General features: G+C 44.9%; 1 protein-coding gene across 5 annotated transcripts in view; it reads right to left on the minus strand.

The window, feature by feature from the left end:
- The window catches only part of TOP2B (DNA topoisomerase II beta), a 119,406-nt gene extending 100,602 nt beyond the window's left edge, over nt 1-18,804 (minus strand). For 2 of the 5 annotated variants that reach the window (XM_050938296.1, XM_050938293.1), the window contains exons 1-2: nt 18,423-18,804; nt 18,156-18,344 (exon numbers count right to left, since the gene is read on the minus strand). In XM_050938296.1, the coding sequence (XP_050794253.1) occupies nt 18,156-18,206 (51 nt within the window). In that variant the 5' untranslated portion in view covers nt 18,207-18,344; nt 18,423-18,804. Of the gene's footprint in view, nt 1-10,887; nt 10,956-18,155 lie in introns of those variants that run through there. The other 3 variants (XM_050938295.1, XM_050938294.1, XM_050938298.1) reach the window with 3 other exon arrangements.
- Nucleotides 18,805-19,358: the final 554 nt, after the last annotated feature.

The following is a 19,358-nucleotide window of genomic DNA, read 5'->3' on the forward strand; positions in this document are numbered from 1 at the left end:
TGGTACCATCTAGCTATCCCTGACTGCCTCAAGAAGGCATTCATTCACAGGTAAAGTAATCCTGTCTTTATCCTTTTACCCTAAGGTATAAATAACTGATGCACCTTCTGAGCTGACAGAGTCCCAAAATTCAGAGCAGTGGCTCTCAACCTTTCCAGACTACTGTACTCCTTTCAGGAGTCTGATTTGTCTTGTGTACCCTCAAGTTTAATCTCGCTTAAAATCCTACTTGCTTACAAAATCAGACAAAATACACAAAAGTGATACAGCACACTATTACTGAAAAAATTGCTTACTCTCTCATTTTTACCATATAATTATAAAATAAATCAACTGAACATAAATATTGTACTTACATTTCAGCATATAGTATATAGAGCAGTATAAAGTCATTGTCTGTATGAAATTTTAGTTTGTACTGACTTTACTACTGCTTCTTATGTAGTCTGTTGTAAAACTAGGTAAATATCTAGATGACCTGATATACCCCCAGAAGACCTCTGCGTATCCCCTTGTCATAAACAGATAGCTAAGGGTTAATGTCTCTTTCACCTGAAGCACCTGACCAGAGGACCAATCAGGAAACCGGATTTTTTCAACTTTGGGTGGAGGGAATTGAGTGTCTAAGGTCTTTTGTTTTCTGCCTGCCTGCTTTCTCTGAGCTTTGGAGAAGTAGTTCTACTTTCTAGTCTTCTGTTTCCAAGTGTAAGGACAAAGAGATCAGATAGTAAGTTATATGGTTTCTTTTCTTTGGTATTTGCATGAATATAAGTGCTGGAGTGCTTTGATTTGGATTCTTTTTGAATAAGGCTGTTTATTCAATATTCTTTTAAGCAATTGACCCTGTGTTGTATCATCTTAATACAGAGAGAACATTTGTACTTATTTTTCTTTCTTTTTTATATAAAGCTTTCTTTTAAGACCTGTTGGAGTTTTTCTTTACTTCAGGGAAATTGAGTCTGTACTCACCAGGGAATTGGTGGGAGGAAGAAATCAAGGGGAGATTTGTGTGTTGGATTGCTAGCCTGACTTTGCATTCCCTCTGGGGGAATAGGAAAGTACTTTTTGTTTCCAGGATTGGGAACAGAGAGGGAGATTCACTCTGTTTGGATTCACAGAACTTGTGTCTGTGTATCTCTCCAGGAGCACCTGGAGGGGGGAAGGGAAAAAGGATTATTTCCCTTTGTTGTGAGACTCAAGGGATTTGGGTCTTGGGGTCCCCAGGAAAGGTTTTTCAGGGGGACCAGAGTGCCCCAAAACACTAATTTTTTGGGTGGTGGCAGCAGGTACCAGGTCCAAGCTGGTAACTAAGCTTGGAGGTTTTCATGCTAACCCCCATATTTTGGACGCTAAGGTCCAAATCTGGGACTAAGGTTATTATATGGTGTGCAGCTGGTGGGAGATAGACAGAATCCAGAAGCCAGTAGAAATATTATATTTTTCTTTTCTCTGCTAAGGGCTTTTTAGCAGAGAGAGAAGCAGTTGGTTTTAAAAGGGAACCAGAGAGAATTTTTTTTTCTGCTCTCTCTCGCAGTTTGTGGCTTGCATGTTAAGGGTCTTTTGTCATGCAATAGCCCTCCCATTAGGAGGCAAGTACCAGCACTTATAGGCATGCAAATAAAGTGGTTTTTCTGGTTTCCCTTCATTGAACATTAGCTAGAGAGAGAAAGGGAAAAAAGCACTGTTGCTAGGCAGACTTCAGGAGGCAACAGAGAACCTGCAGTTCAGAAGATAAACACCGGAGGGCACCCCAACACAAGAAAACAGGAACCATGACTTCTAAGGCAAAAATTGACGCCGAAGAACAAATCGAAGAAGCTGAACACAGGCGACAACTGGAAATAAAACAAAAAGAGATGGAGATGAAAGAAAGAGAAGAACAAATCAAACAGGCAGCACACAAAAGAAAACTAGAGGAAGAAGAGTTCGCCCACCGAAGGAAACAAGAAGAAGAAGAGTTGGCCCACCGCCGAGAAATGGAAAAGCACCAAAAAGAGAATGAAGAGAAGGAAAAACAGAGAAAACATGAACTGGAGTTGGCAAAAGCTGGGCTGCCTGTGCCAGCCAACCCTAACAACCCGGCGCCAAATATTGCTCCACAGCACAGGAAATTTCCCACCTACAAGGCAGGTGATGACACCGAGGCCTTCTTGGAAAATTTTGAAAGAGCCTGTCTTGGGTACAGCATTCCCGAAGACCAGTACATGGTAGAAGAAATGCCTAAGCACCAAATGAATGACTATAAACTTTTTCTAACCAAGGCCAGATACAGGATGGGGATAACCCCAGATCATGCCCGTCGGCGCTTCAGAACCCAAAAGTGGAAACCCGAGGTGTCATTTCCCAAACACGCCTACTACATTGCAAAAAACTATGAGGCCTGGCTAACAGGAAACAACATTCAAACCTTGGAAGAACTGAACCTCCTCATACAAATGGAGCAGTTCTTGGATGGTGTTCCTGAAGACATCACGCGGTACATACAAGATTGGAAACCCCAAAAATATCGCTGAGGCGGGGGAGATTGGAGCCAAATGGATGGAACTGGCAGAAAGCAAGAAAGCTACTGTCAAGGGGAACGATTACCCCAGGGGGCACACAGACCATAAACCCTACAACCGAGGACAGCCAAAGACCCCACATACCACCCAAGTAAAGCCACAGATACCCTACCCTTCAACCTCACCAGTCTCCAGTAACTCACCTCGGCCCAGTGACCCATCAGATGGAAGATGCTTTAAGTGTAATGAACTGGGACATATCAAGGCCAAGTGTCCCAAGAACACCATGCGAGTGCAATTCATTACACCACCATCACTCCAAAGATCCCCAGGCCCGGATGCCTCTCAAATACCCTTGGAGCGAAGGGAAAATTTGAGAGTGGGCGGAAAGAAGGTTACTGCGTGGAGAGACACGGGGGCACAAGTGTCAGCTATCCACCAATCCTTCGTTGACCCCAAATTCATCAACCCAAAGGCCAAAGTTACAATTTACCCCTTCATGTCACAAGCTGTAGACTTGCCTACAGCTCAACTGCCTGTCCAGTACAAAGGCTGGTCAGGAATGTGGACTTTTGCAGTCTATGACAATTATCCTATCCCCATGCTACTGGGGGAAGACTTGGCCAACCAGGTGAGGCGGGCCAAGAGAGTGGGAATGGTTACACGTAGCCAAACCAGGCAAGCTTCCAGACCCATTCCTGTTCCTGAACCGTCCACAGAGGCCCCGTCTGTGTTACCAGAGACCCAGACAGAGGTAGTGGACCCGGATTCCATGCCTACCACTGAAACAGCCACAGCATCTCCAGTCCCAGGCCCGGAACTGGAACAGCAACCAGCACCAGCAAGTGCAACTACATCTTCAAACTCAACGCCAGAGGGCGCCAGCGAGCCAAAACTGGCAGAAGCAACAGACAGCCATACCCAAAAGGCTCAGCCAGAGCCTGAAATACCCTCAGGTGCACCAGCGGAGAGCGGTTCACCAGCAACGGAAACAACCCCATCACCTACATCACTTCCAGAAGGACCAAGCCCAAGTCCACAGTCTGAGGAAGAACTGGTGACCCCAGCCTCAAGGGAACAGTTCCAGACTGAGCAGGAAGCAGATGACAGCCTTCAGAAAGCTTGGGCGGCGGCACGGAGCACCCCACCGCCTCTCAGCTCTTCTAATCGATCCCGGTTTGTTATAGACCAAGGACTTTTATACAAGGAAATTCTTTCTGGTGGACACCGGGAAGAATGGCAGCCGCAAAAACAGTTGGTGGTTCCAACTAAGTACCGGGAGAAGCTCTTAAGCTTAGCCCATGATCATCCCAGTGGCCATGCTGGGGTGAACAGAACCAAGGACCGGTTGGGGAAGTCCTTCCACTGGGAGGGGATGGGCAAGGACGTTGCCAAGTATGTCCGGTCTTGTAAGGTATGCCAAAGAGTGGGTAAGCCTCAAGACCAGGTCAAGGCCCCTCTCCAGCCACTCCCCATAATTGAGGTCCCATTTCAGCGAGTAGCTGTGGATATTCTGGGCCCTTTCCCAAAAAAGACGCCCAGAGGAAAGCAGTACGTACTGACTTTAGTGGACTTTGCTACCCGATGGCCAGAAGCAGTCGCTCTAGGCAACACCAGGGCTAACACTGTGTGCCTGGCCCTAACAGACATCTTTGCCAGGGTAGGTTGGCCCTCTGACATCCTTACAGATTCAGGGTCTAATTTCCTGGCAGGGACCATGGAAAAACTGTGGGAAACTCATGGGGTGAATCACTTGGTTGCCACCCCGTACCACCATCAAACCAATGGCCTGGTGGAAAGGTTCAATGGAACTTTGGGGGCCATGATACGAAAATTCATCAACGAATTCTCCAATAATTGGGACCTAGTGTTGCAGCAGTTGCTGTTTGCCTACAGGGCTGTACCACATCCCAGTTTAGGGTTTTCACCATTTGAACTTGTGTATGGTCACGAGGTTAAGGGGCCATTACAGTTGGTGAAGCAGCAATGGGAGGGGTTTACGCCTTCTCCAGGAACTAACATTCTGGACTTTGTAAGCAACCTACAAAGCACCCTCCGACACTCTTTAGCCCTTGCTAGAGAAAACCTAAGGGATGCTCAAGAAGAGCAAAAGGCCTGGTATGACAGACATGCCAGAGAACGTTCCTTCAAGGTAGGAGACCAGGTTATGGTCTTGAAGGCGCAACAGGCCCATAAGATGGAAGCATCATGGGAAGGGCCATTCACGGTCCAAGAGCGCCTGGGAGCTGTAAACTACCTCATAGCATTTCCCAATTCCTCACTAAAGCCTAAAGTGTACCATGTTAATTCTCTCAAGCCTTTCTATTCCAGAGACTTACAGGTTTGTCAGTTTACAGTCCAGGGAGATGATGCTGAGTGGCCTGACGGTGTCTACTACGACGGGAAAAAAGACGGTGGCGTGGAAGAGGTGAACCTCTCAACCACCCTGGAACGTCTGCAGCGGCAACAAATCAAGGAGCTGTGCACTAGCTTCGCCCCATTGTTCTCAGCCACCCCAGGACGGACTGAACGGGCATACCACTCCATTGATACAGGTAATGCTCACCCAATCAGAACCCCACCCTACCGAGTGTCTCCTCATGCCCAAGCTGCTATAGAACGGGAGACCCAGAACATGCTACAGATGGGTATAATCCGCTCATCTACCAGTGCATGGGCATCTCCAGTGGTTCTGGTACCCAAACCAGATGGGGAAATACGCTTTTGCGTGGACTACCGTAAGCTAAATGCTGTAACTCGTCCGGACAACTATCCAATGCCACGTACCAATGAGCTATTGGAAAAGTTGGGACGTGCCCAGTTCATCTCTACAATAGACTTAACCAAGGGGTACTGGCAAGTACCGCTAGATGAACCTGCCAAGGAGAGGTCAGCATTCGTCACCCATGCGGGGGTGTATGAATTCAATGTCCTTCCTTTCGGCCTTCGAAATGCACCCGCCACCTTCCAGAGGCTGGTAGATGGTCTACTAGCTGGACTGGGAGAATTTGCAGTTGCCTACCTCGATGATGTGGCCATTTTTTCAGACTCCTGGCCCGAACACCTACTACACCTGGAAAAGGTCTTTGAGCGCATCAGGCAGGCAGGACTAACTGTTAAGGCCAAAAAGTGTCAAATAGGCCAAAACAGAGTGACTTACCTGGGGCACCAGGTGGGTCGAGGAACCATAAACCCCCTACAGGCCAAGGTGGATGCTATCCAAAAGTGGCCTGTCCCAAGGTCAAAGAAACAGGTCCAATCCTTCTTAGGCTTGGCCGGATACTACAGGCGATTTGTACCACACTACAGCCAAATCGCTGCCCCACTGACCGACCTGACCAAAAAGACCCAGCCAAATGCAGTTAAGTGGACTGATGAGTGTCAAAAGGCCTTTACCCAACTTAAGGCAACGCTCATGTCTGACCCTGTGCTCAGGGCCCCGGATTTTGACAAGCCATTCCTAGTAACCACAGATGCATCTGAGCGTGGTATAGGAGCAGTGCTCATGCAGGAAGCAACAGATCACAACTTCCATCCTGTCGTGTTTCTCAGCAAGAAACTGTCTGAGAGGGAAAGTCACTGGTCAGTCAGTGAAAAGGAATGCTATGCCATTGTGTACGCCCTGGAAAAGCTACGCCCATATGTTTGGGGACGGCGGTTCCAACTACAAACTGACCATGCTGCACTAAAGTGGCTTCATACTGCCAAGGGGAACAACAAGAAACTTCTTCGTTGGAGTTTAGCTCTCCAAGATTTTGATTTTGAAATTCAACACATCACAGGAGCTTCTAATAAAGTTGCTGATGCACTCTCCCGTGAGAGTTTCCCAGAATTCAGTAGTTAAAAAGTGTTCTTAAAATGTAGAAGTCTGTTAGTTATATACTTAGGAGTATATGTAAAGGTGTATGTGTTGTATTAATCTGTTTATTTTCAAGTTCTAGAAGGAAATCGCCGCCAGTGAGCTTCCCCACTGTCTGCAATTTGGGGGGCGTGTCATAAACAGATAGCTAAGGGTTAATGTCTCTTTCACCTGAAGCACCTGACCAGAGGACCAATCAGGAAACCGGATTTTTTCAACTTTGGGTGGAGGGAATTGAGTGTCTAAGGTCTTTTGTTTTCTGCCTGCCTGCTTTCTCTGAGCTTTGGAGAAGTAGTTCTACTTTCTAGTCTTCTGTTTCCAAGTGTAAGGACAAAGAGATCAGCTAGTAAGTTATATGGTTTCTTTTCTTTGGTATTTGCATAAATATAAGTGCTGGAGTGCTTTGATTTGGATTCTTTTTGAATAAGGCTGTTTATTCAATATTCTTTTAAGCAATTGACCCTGTGTTGTATCATCTTAATACAGAGAGAACATTTGTACTTATTTTTCTTTCTTTTAAGACCTGTTGGAGTTTTTCTTTACTTCAGGGAAATTGAGTCTGTACTCACCAGGGAATTGGTGGGAGGAAGAAATCAAGGGGAGATTTGTGTGTTGGATTGCTAGCCTGACTTTGCATTCCCTCTGGGGGAATAGGAAAGTACTTTTTGTTTCCAGGATTGGGAACAGAGAGGGAGATTCACTCTGTTTGGATTCACAGAACTTGTGTCTGTGTATCTCTCCAGGAGCACCTGGAGGGGGGAAGGGAAAAAGGATTATTTCCCTTTGTTGTGAGACTCAAGGGATTTGGGTCTTGGGGTCCCCAGGAAAGGTTTTTCAGGGGGACCAGAGTGCCCCAAAACACTCTAATTTTTTGGGTGGTGGCAGCAGGTACCAGGTCCAAGCTGGTAACTAAGCTTGGAGGTTTTCATGCTAACCCCCATATTTTGGACGCTAAGGTCCAAATCTGGGACTAAGGTTATTACACCCCTGCTTGAGAACCACTGATTCAGAGCATCTGCCATTAGAAGGAGATGTAGAAGAAACCACCACATTCTCAGTTGATGACATATTAAGCAAGGCCAGGGGTAGGCAACCTCTGGCACAAGTGCCAAAGGCGGCATGCGAGCTGATTTTCAGTGGCACTCACACTGCCTGGGTCCTGGCCACTGGTCCAGGGGGGTCTGCTTTTTAATTTAATTTTAAATGAAGCTTCCTAAACATTTTAAAAACCTTATTTACTTTACATACAACAATAGTTTAGTTATATATTATAGACTTATAAAAAGAGACCTTCTAAAAATGTTAACATGTATTACTGACATGTGAAACCTTAAATTAGAGTGAATAAATGAAGACTTGGCACAACACTTCTGAAAACTTGCCAACCCCTGAGCTAGGCTATCTTGGTCTGCACAGTATCACCTCCCATATCATACCTGTGATGTTACCCTTCAGATTTAGTCAGACCTTCCAGAACGTTGGCTAGTGGAAGACAGCAAGGAACATGTGTTTCAGCTGCAGAAGGGAGGAGACGAGAAACTTCTAAGGATCATGATTCTGACACAGGGGCTTGCCAGAGAGGTCAAATTCATTTAATAGGAACCAAGAGGAGGGTGCTGGATGAAGTCACCACATGGGATTTTTAAGTCTCCTAACCAAGGCAAGAAAGAAAACAGATCTTATCCCAGTTTGGGTTAGTTTATTCCAAGAGGTGCCCAGGTGGACCTCCAAATATATCCCAGATGATACCAAAGTCAACTCAAACTACTCCTGTAACAGCAGCATCAACAGAGGGAACATTAGAAGAAAGACTGATCAGATCCAATAAACGGATATGCAGTATCCCCTGGTACCAAAGCAGACAGACAGAAGTCCAGAAAATTGGTAGCACGGCAAGGATACACCCCTTGTTCTGAGGAAGACAGAATCATGATTTCTGAGCAGCTCCTTTGATATATGTCTGTACAAATGTTTCTTTGGAGATCAAGATTCCGTTGGCACCAACTGGACTACAGAGCTCCTTTTCCTCTTGCCCACATACTTGAAGGCAGGGTCCAGAAGACTCAGGCCACCTGGAAATTCAATTTTAACTCCACTGCCAGCATGGCACTAGTGGCACAGCAAGGGTCAACAGATACCTTTAAGGCCAAGAACACCCAGTGCACTAAGATGCTGACAGTAACAGTCGAAGCAGACGTGGAAGCAGCATAGGCTCAGCAGTAGCATTCACCAACAATGCCTCTGTTGCATTACATGCCAATGTTACCATCATTGATCCTTTGCTGTGGCTCCAGAGGATGGTGCTGGTCCCAGCAGAGTACAAGTCTGCCTCCAGAGGAGGACCTTAGCCCTGAACAAGTCTCAGACCTTTAGCCTCATCCAGGCCTGGTCTACACTATATAGAGTTTTAGTGGCACAAGACTTTCCTTCTAGTAGCACAGGCATCTACACAAATTTTGAGTCCTAGCAACAATGCCCTTAGCTTTCCCTAGCAACATTTTACCAGTCCTGCAAAGCAAATTAAGCCCTCTATCACCAAAATGCTGGTGTGGATGCAAAAGTACCTGTACAGATATAAGCAGTCCTCCAGCAACGAGCCCACAATGCAGCTGCCCCTACAGCCGTGACCTCTCTGCACGAATTTTTTTTTTTTTTAAACTCTGCTGCCCAGGAGTCAGTGACCAGCAATCCTATACAGGCATGGCTCCAGTTCACCCTTGTCCTGCTGCATGAACCTCTCTCCTGGATTTCTCAGGACATGCAGGGAGATACATGTGTGGGTACAAACTCTCAATTTTCTGGGAAGAATGATGGCATCTCATCAATACAACACCAAAATATCCCTGGTGACTGGAGACTGACAGCTAGGGCCTCTGGCAGCCAGGGAATGGTAAGAAGTTGTTGGGGATTGTAACATAAAATATATTATTTGGACTTTTTCAAAATGTAATCAGCAGTAAAATACTTTATTCATACTGCCAATGAAATTGACCCAAACTCATGGAAATGAATAGGGAAGTTCACACCTTTAAGAGCTATTGTTTCAGACTATAAGCATGCTCAAGACGACAATGCACGAGTTCACACTCAGTTCATGTTTTCAAGTTTTCTTCTAACTGTGCAGGTTACATTTCTTTTTAAAAAAATTAAAGCTTAGATTCTACAGCACAATTCTGCAGGAAAAGTGAATTCTGCAACAAATTCCAAGACCTCAGAACTCAAGGGCTATGCCTGAACCAGATACTCCTCCCTCTCTCACAGCTAAGCTTACAGATATTTTCAGCTTTCTAAACACTGACATGGATATTATCATGTTCACAGGCTATCATAAGAAGTTTCATAAATTCTGCATTGGAGTATGTGCAGTTTACCATGCTTGTACGTGCAAAACACATCAGTTACGGGCTCCTAAAAATATAAAACTAGGTTCATGCATCAGTTTTTAAATAGAGGTGAAATTTTGAAAACTTCGGGTTTACGAGAAAAAAAATATGCTTGTTTGAATGTAAGTAAAACACACTGTGCCAGATTCTCATCTGGTGTGAAATGGCATGAAATGAATTCAATGGAGCCAAGCTGATTTACACCAGATGAGGATCTGAATCACTTAAAAAAAACAAAAAAAAGACCTAGAAGTATATTTTGTGCTGAGCTGTGCCTCAAAGGGAAGATCTCCTCCAACCAGAATTAGAACTCTTCTGGTTTCTTTATGCTGTCACAGCAACAACAAAGGGCAATGTTGGAAAGGAGAGTCTCCCTAAAAGTAATTTTCAAATTATCCAAATAGGGGAGTAAAGGATGGAATCTAATAAAAAAAAAAAAAAGAAGAGAACGGCATAAGAGGGTTCATGCAAAATTTCAGGCTTTTCTCCTGCAAATTTTACAAAAGTCCAAAAATCACGTTTAGAATAGGAACAGCCTTACAATCCCAACTATGGAACTGCTACTTGTACTTTAGGATTGGTATAGTTTTATGCTTGCTGAGTAGTGACTTTAGAGTACAGTACAACTGCAGAACATGCATTTATATTATAGTGTATTTTAACAGTTCTTTTGCAGAACAGTACTATAAGGCACATATGATATAGCAGTATAAGAATGCAGTATATGATTAATAACAGTCATTACAATAGATTAAGATTCTAGGGGGCAAACAAACAGCAGCAGTATACTTCACTTAATACTATGAACCAGATAACAGCTACAAATTAATGAGACAAGTCCCATTTTCATGTTTTTTTCACAAGGAACACACAGAAATTTAATGGCAATCAGTCTCGTACCTCTTCATTTAAGAGAGCAAAACCATCCCCAGGACATTATATGCCTTAACAAACACAACCATTTTTTTTTTAAATCAACAAAATATTTTAGAACTATTAAAAAAGTTTGTCTTTGTGTTACAGATTAAAACAGCACACATTTATTTTTAACTACTTGAATCCTGTTGCACAGCAAATGATATTTTGCTGAGATTTTACAGAATGAATTTTTCACAAATCCAATAATTTGATTAAAAACTCTGACCCCAATCCTGCAGAGAACTCCATGAAGAGGATCACAGGAGTTTCAGACAGATATTTATTCATAGCAACCTAGAGAAATAGAAGGATGAGAGAAAATCAAAGACTTTCATATCAGGAAGAACCCTTAACCATGGGTATCTGAAATTCATGTCTGTTCTCTACATCCTCCAACTCTCTACCATCATTCCCACAGAAGTTAATGGGAAAGTCTTCTGGATGTGGCTCATTATGTGTACCGCTGCTTTAAAAAGGGAGTCCCACTCGAACTTTACCTGTTGATTCAAGATGAAGCATCATGTTTCAGCGGGCAAGTATAAGCATCTCTTTCCCAAAAATAAATTACCATTAACACCAATGATTACTCTTACAAAAATCTACTTTTCAAGAGAAATTTAAACAGAGTGCAATGCAATTTGTTTTATTTAACTTCCAACAAAGTTTCTGAATTCTATTTTTTAAACTGTTCAGTATAAAAATGTGCAATACTTTCATGCTCTAATTACCTCCTGGTGTCTTACCTATTAATGAAGCCTCTCAGCTAACAAGAGGAGAAACCTACCTTTTATTCTGACACTGAAAGTTTTGCAACGTGTTAAAGGTTATAATTCGATGTTCTGGATGAGAACAGCCACATGATGACTGCTAAACTTTGCCACCTAGCTCCCCTCTCCCACATATCTGACGTCATCTTTTCTTCCCTGCAAAGCCCAGAAGTCTTCACTCATCACACCTACCTCTCTGTTCTTCACGTGCCTCCTCAAACAAATTTGGAAATCTAACAGCCACCATCCCATTTAACTTTGTTTGGTAATGGGAATGGGTGCTGGTGAGCTTTTTCCCAAGCTGTAAGCTCCTCCATTCTTATGGCTACTTACTGACTGAAAATATCAGCTAAGACTCTGAGCAACTACTAGTGATAGTGCCTATATGAACAAATGCAGATGGAAAATTCAATTGCAGTATGCAGAGACTATTTTTTAAATTAAAGAGACCTTGCTCCCTAGAAAGCCAAGAATACCCAGTGTTACCCAATGTTATTAAATTAGGGAGTGAGGTGAGAAGAGACAACCTATTAAGTTCTAAAATCTTGAGGAAGATGGTGAATAGAAACAATGAGTTTAGTTCACTAACTGGAAGTACTACTTTTGTTTAATAAATTAGTTTTAAGTGAAAAACATGTTTGGTAAACATACTTTTTTTTTTTTTTTACTTCACACATTAAAGAGATAGTGTTCTTTAACTAGAAAATTCTAGGATGCCGTTTTTGTGCATTTAAACGAATTCCAATTTCCGTCCAAATGCAACTTGACACAAATCATGAGTATAACATCACTGAGGATACAAGAAATGTATCGTTTGCCATTTTCTAATATGATAGAAAATGTAAAAAAAAATTAAGAATCTCAGTAAGTGTATGTTAAGCCACATAATTGCTTAAATATACAGACAGCGTAACCTCCTGGTTAGCAAAAAGTACAGAATTTAGCATAAAGACTGTATTTAGTCCAGTCAATCCCAGTACTCCAGCTCTCCAAGAAGAGTAAGGGAAGTCGACCAGTGAGCATCTCCTGTCAACTCAGTGCAACGAAGACACAGAGATGTGTCAACTCCAGCTACATTATTCACATAGCTAAAGTAGCATAACTTCGGTCAACTAACCCCAGTAGTGAAGGACAAGCCCTCAGTTACTACTGACATCAAATGGTAACATCTCAGTGCCCTAGAGCTAAAGACAGTCTTATTACCAATCTCTAAAAACAGTGGTATCTTGGTCCTGTAGGTCTGCAGAGAATTTTCAGGGGGATCTCAAGCACTTGACAACCGTAAACAAATGTCATTTGCTTAGCGTTACCTTGTAGTCTTTAGAGTTGAGTACCTGGGGTCTGTCTACACAACAGGAGACACCTTTTGGATTACACGGTATCCAGAGTTTGTTCTGAGGATTTTTATGGACCAACTAAACAAGTTACACTGCACTCTACTTTGCTTGGTCATATCTGCCATGTGTCTAAGTAATGTCAGCTGACCAAATCTACAGAACACACCCAAGTTGGAAAGGCAAACAAATAAAACCGTAAATTGTAGAGTGATCTGAAGAGAATAAAGCACTGTGAGTTTCAAGTAGACAGGGAAGGTTAGATACTAAAATACAAACCCTTTACTCAGAGAAAGGCAACTACATAAATTGTGCGTGAGGAAATGGGGACGAGACTATACCTAACCTGCTGATTAAAATGAATTGTCTCCTTCTATGCCTTTTTCAGGTACCTACCCTCCACAGTTGTCACTAGAAAGGTATGGTTTTCAGAGAGGAGCTCTTTATTTTCAATGTTTCGAAGCACAGAACAGGGAGTACTACAGCCCTAAATTGTTCACTGAACTCAGTTAAAACTTCATAACTCTTATATCCCTATTCTGACATAACAAGAGGAACAAAGATTCATACATTTTTAAATGTAGTCTTTAAAACAGGAGAAAAAACAAAGGGTTCCGAAAGCGGTAGTGTCTTCTCCTCTTTAGATTTAAAAAGAAGTTGTTGGGTTTTTTTAAGTACAAATTTAAAAAAGAACCTGTTACGTTGCAAAATGAATTGTTAAGTTCACTGTCTACATGAGCTATATGATTGTTTTTTGGACTCGCATCCCCACACGGTGTACCACCTATGCCAGTCTCCAGGTCTCTCTCTAAACTAGTGGTCCCCAACCTTTTCATCCAGCGTGCGACATCTCTCAATGACGGTGCTTGTTGGCAGCAAGTGGCATCATTGAGAGGCGTCGTCGCTGAAATTCGGCGGCCTTTCAGCGGACGCTCGACCACCGGCCAGGATGCGGGCGCATTTAAATGCCCCCGCAGGCATCATGGCACCGCACTGGGGACTCCTGCTCTAAACTACTAAAAACCCTTAAGAACTAGATGGACAAAGTACTAGAAAAAGTAATTATATAATAAGTGTCTCCCGTACCTAAGACATGATTTTGTGTGTTTTTTTTTAATTGACATAGCAAGAAACTGATGCTACACTAGTTTTCAATATAAAAAAATGTAACCTAGTACAGTAACTCTTCACTTAACATTGTAGTTATATTCCTGACAAATGTGACTAAGTGAAACCATGTTAAGTGAATCCAATTTCCCCAGACAAAAGGCATTATATACATTTTAAACAAACAATTTAATACAGGTATAAGTTTTAAACAATTTTAAAGAAATAATTTAAATACTACAATCATCACCGCTGAGTATGAAGCTTGGTTGAGGTGGTGGAGTCAGAGAGTGAAAGAGGATGGATTGTCCGGCTGCTCCTCTTGCTGTTCTTGCAAGTACAGGCACTGATTTTGCCCGGGGCAAGCGGCTCAACCCTCTGCCCATCCACTCCACCCCTTACCCAAGCCACCACCCTTGACCCACCTCTTCCCCCCTGCCATCTCCTCCCCCTTCAGTTTGTACTCTGTGTCCTCGCTACTCCCCCCTCCCTTCTGAACGCTGCAAGCCAGCTGATTGCCACAGGCAGGAGGGAGGGAGGGAGGGAGGCATGCTGAGTCCTTGCTCCTACCCCCTCCCTGAGGCAATCAGCTGGCTTGCAGCGTTTAGGAGACGGGGGGAGGAGCGAGGACATGGCACACAGGCTCCCCTTCCCACCCCCGACCCCCTGCCTTCTGCCCAGGGCAATCAGCTGGTTTGCGGTGTTCAGGAGGCAGGGGGAGCCTGTGTGCTGAGTCCTCACTCCTCCCCCCTCCCTCCTAAATGCTGCAAGCCAGCCGATTGCTGTGGGCAAGAGGCAGGGGGAGCCTGCATGCTAAGTCCTTGCTCCTGCCCACTCCCTCCTAAATGCCACAAGCCAACTGATTGCTGTGAGCAGGAGGCGGGGGGAGGCGCTGATCCGTGGGGTCTGCTGGAGGGCGGGAGACACGGAGGGGGGACGGGGCAGGCATAGGGAGGCAGCCAGCTGTGGAGAAAGCAGGCAGCCAAACAACGTAATAGTGGAGCATTGCACCACTTTAAATGAGTATGTTCCCTAATTGTTCAGCAATGTAACAACGAAACGTTAACCGGGATGATGAAGTGAGGAGTTACTGTAATTGCCTTCTCACATAATTTATTTCTCTAACATAAAATGGAGAGAAAAAATAAGCTTTGTGAGGTACACTCAACCACCAGAACATGCATGCAAGATCTATTCACCTCCATACCACAACTATTTTTCTCCTCTTAGGAAAACTGGAAGGTGGGAAGTGGGATACCCAACTGTGGCTGAAGGTGTGAGGGAAGGAGCACTGTAACAAGTGTCTCATAAGACTGTAAGGTCAGAAGGGACTATCAAGATTATCCTGCACATCACAGGACACGAAACCTCACCAACTCACTCCTGCAATAGGCCCATAATCTCTGGCTCAGCTACTGAGTTCTCAAATCTTGATTTAAAGACTTCAAGAATTACTCTAGTTAAAAATCATCAAGTGACCTGTGCCCCACACTGCAGAGGAAGGTGAAAAACCCTCAGGAACTCTGCCAATCTGACCTGGGGGAAAATTACCACCAATCCCAAATCTGTCTACCAGTTAGACCCTGACATGTGGGCAAGACTCACCAGCCAGACACCTCAAACAATTCTTTCTAGCAACACAGAACCCTTCCTAGTTCTACTGTCCCATCACCAGCCATTGGAGAAATTCGGTAAATGCAGACGTGGAAGGACCATATACCATTAAAGGTAACCTCATCACACCTTCTCCTTCATCAATTTGTCCAGCTAAGTCTTGAAATAAGTTAGGTGTTTTGCCCCCACTGTTTCCCTAGGAAGGCTGTTGAAGAACTTCACTCTGATGGTTAGAAACCTTTATCTAATTTCAAGCCTAAACTTGTTGATAGCCTGTTTATATCCGTTTGGTCTTGTGTCAACTCCTCTCCCTCCCTGGTATTTATCCCTTTGATATATTTATAGAGAGTAATATCTCCCCTCAGCCTTTGTTTTGTTCAGCTGAACAAGCCAAGCTACTTAAGTCTTCTCTCATAAGGAAGGTTCTTCAGTCCTCTGATCATCCTAGCAGCCCTTCTCTGCACCTTTTCCAGTTTGAAGTCATCTTTCTTAAACATGTGAAATTAGAACTGCACACAGTATTCCAGATGAGGTCTCATCAGTGCCTTGTACCATGGTAACAACACTTCCCTCTCTCACTTAACATATCTTAAGATGAAAAAGGCTAATTCAATTGCCACATCATACTAGCAGTTCATAGTTATCTTGTGATTGACCAATACACCCAGGTCCTCCTCCTCTGTCATTTCCAACTGGTAAATGCCCAATTTATAGCAAAAACTCTTGTTGTTAGTCCATAAGAGCATGAACTCGCACTTTGCAATATTAAATTTCATTCCATTTTCATTACTCCAGTCTTCATGAACATCCACATCATCATGTATGATATTCCAATCCTCCTCCATATTGACAATACCTCCCAACTTTAAGACATCCATGAATTTTATTAGCACATTGTCCTTAGCACAAAAAGCGGCATTAATGAAAATGTTAATTAACACTGGTCCAAAGACAGATCCCTGAGAAACTCCATTAGTAACCTATCGCCAGACTGACAATTCACCTTTCAGTATAACCCTATGTAGACTCTCCTTTAACCAGTTCCTTACCCACCTTTCAATTCTTGTATTAATCCCCATCTTCTTCAATTTAACTAATCTCTCAGGTAGAACTGTATCAAATGCTTTACTGAAATCCAGACAGGCTATATCTATTACATTTCCTTTGTCTAGAAAATTGGTTATTCTTTCAAAGAAAGAGAATAAGTTGGTGTGGCACATTTTATCTTTTGTAAAACCATGTTGTATTTTATTTGAATTACCATTTACCTCTCTGTCTTCAATTACTCTCTTCCAAGATTTGTTCTAGGGCCGTGCAAACAACTGAGGACAAACTAACAGGTCTGCAGCTTCCCAGATCACCGATACCCCCCCGGACCCAGGTTTCTAAAACATAGGCACTATATTTACAAATGTCTAGTCATAGGGTACAACCTCCAAATTTATGAACTCATTAAAAATCCTTGCTATTACGCTTGCAATTTCATGTGCCAGTTCCTTTAATATTCTTGGATGGAAGTTATCCAAACTCCCTATTGAAGGGGAATACTACACTGACAATCCCTAGTAAACACATAGTGCCAGTTCGATGAAGATGCTGCTACTCTACTACCCATTCAGCTATGCTGCCTTTTCTTGTTAATTATATTGAGGAAGTTGACCCTACTGTGAACTCTATGCTGAGAAAGACATATGCAAGTGAATTATTGATCGTCTGTGGGAACTGGGTCCCTTCAGGTCTTCTCTCCTCTGTCCTGGGATCTTTCCAGAACCAGACACACCTACTGTTAACAGGCCAGGATGGCATTTCTCTCCAACCCTCCCTATTCCTCACACTGCCAAAAGCTTTTAAACTTCTCAAAAGCGTTCAACAGTTCCAGAGTCACTTAATATCACCACAATCCAAAATTTAGTTCTGTCTGATCATCTTAAAAGAGAGACCAAGAACTGGAAGGAAAACTTTCAGAAGGTTGTAAGGTTTAATTCCTGGATACATTGTGAAGCATACGACATCCCAGCTGAACAGTCTCCTCTCCCCATACTCCTAGGTTATGAGATATGAATACCCCTAAGACTATAGCTAAACTCATTAAAATGAATCTGTCATGAAGCTTAACTTAAAACATTTCAAACAGTTGGGAATGGAGAATGTCAGTCTGGGACTGAAGTTCACCTGCATAACCCTTTTGTAGCCCCAAAAAACATTTCATTCTAACAGAAATATAGCAACACAAAACTCTAAGGACCATAAAGAGAGTGACTGATGCCTTTCTCCAGAGTGAGGGGGTATCTGTAAAACATACTCTATCCCTGGCCTCCCAACAGCCTCCATGGCACCAATTCACTATTCAAACAGCCTGCCTTCAATTTCAAATGAAACACATCAGCTTCCCTCCCACAAAGTCTCCCTATTGAACACCCCAAACCCATCCAATGCCACCATCTACCTACAGTCCAAAACTCAGTACCAAGCCCTCTATTGCTGTAACCTTTCCCCTACATTCCCAGCTTCCACCGGAGCACCATCTGCACTGCTGGGGCTTGTCCACACAGAGAGATATTGAGGAACAGCCACATACTTAATTTAATGTGTTGACAAGACCTTCAACCCTAAATTTGCAATCTAACCTCTGGGTCAAGGCTCATGAGGGAACAGTGGGGAAAGTAACTTACCACCCAGGTCAGTCCCCCGCTGCCACCGCCACCTCCTCCGGATTTAGCCATTTTCTCCCCGTTGCCTCAATATAAATAAGGAAGAGCTAAAAAGACCGGGGCCGAGACTGGGCTTCACCACTGACCTCAAACCGCGCACACACACAGCTGGCTCGGGCTCTTCCCCCCCTTGCACACACACACACACAGCTGGCTCGGGCTCTTCCCCCCCTTGCACACACACAGCTGGCTCGGGCTCTTCCCCCCCTTGCACACACACAGGCACACAGAGCTGGCTCAAGCTCCCCCTTGCACGCTCACCCACCGCCTTGGCACCAGGCTCCCCCTCACACACACCGGGCTCCCAGTCCCCTCGGTCCCAGCCCGGCGTCTATGTCATGCTGAGGACCGCAGCCGGGTATTACAAAGCTGCGAATCACCCCGGCTCCGCGTGCGCGGGGCCAGGCCGCCCCGGCGCGCCGAGCCCGCACAAGGCGCTCGTCCGCCGGCCGCTCTCAAACTCGAGGCTGGGCGGCGACGCAGGCAGGCCCGGCCTGCGGGTCTCGCTCACACCGAGGCGGCGAGCGGGGGCGGTTGGTCCCGCGGCGGCCCCGGGGAACACGGTAAAAACGGGATTAAAGGTCCGGCTCCAGCCCAACCCCCGCCCCGCGCCGTCGCTTCCCCGCCCCCCGCACCACAGCCGCGCCGAGGCCTAGCTCTCAGACAATAACTGCGCTGCCCCCGTCCGGCATAACCGCCGCGGCCGCAGCCGAACACCGCCGGCCCGACCCCCAACCAGCCCGCCAATCACAGGCCGGGGGCGGGCACGCCGCGCCCTTAGCCAGCCAATCAGAAAAAAGAACAAAGCGCCCAGGTGGGCCTAGAATACGTCACTGCGGGTGGCAACAAAGAAGAAGAATCGCTCCAAGCGGGGGCGCTCCACCGCGGTGCGAAAGCCGGCGTCGTGGGGACGGTCCGTGGTGCTGATGCAAGGACGAGGCGGGGGTGGTTGTCCGGCTGGGGTTCAGAGCAGGGACCAGGGCGGGATGAAAGAATTGGGCCGGTATAAAAGAGAAACCCGCGCTCAGGCCCCGGGGGTGGGGACTTTATTTGTTCATCACTGAGCTCCCTGGAAGCGCCCCTCCAGCACCGGAAGAGTTTTTCTGAGAGCAGGAGGCCCCGATTGTAACTGGGGTGAGGGGCTGGGGCTGCCACGAATGGAAG

The sequence above is a fragment of the Gopherus flavomarginatus genome, chromosome 2 (assembly GCF_025201925.1).
Source record: "Gopherus flavomarginatus isolate rGopFla2 chromosome 2, rGopFla2.mat.asm, whole genome shotgun sequence".
NCBI classification, from domain to species: Eukaryota; Metazoa; Chordata; order Testudines; family Testudinidae; genus Gopherus; species Gopherus flavomarginatus.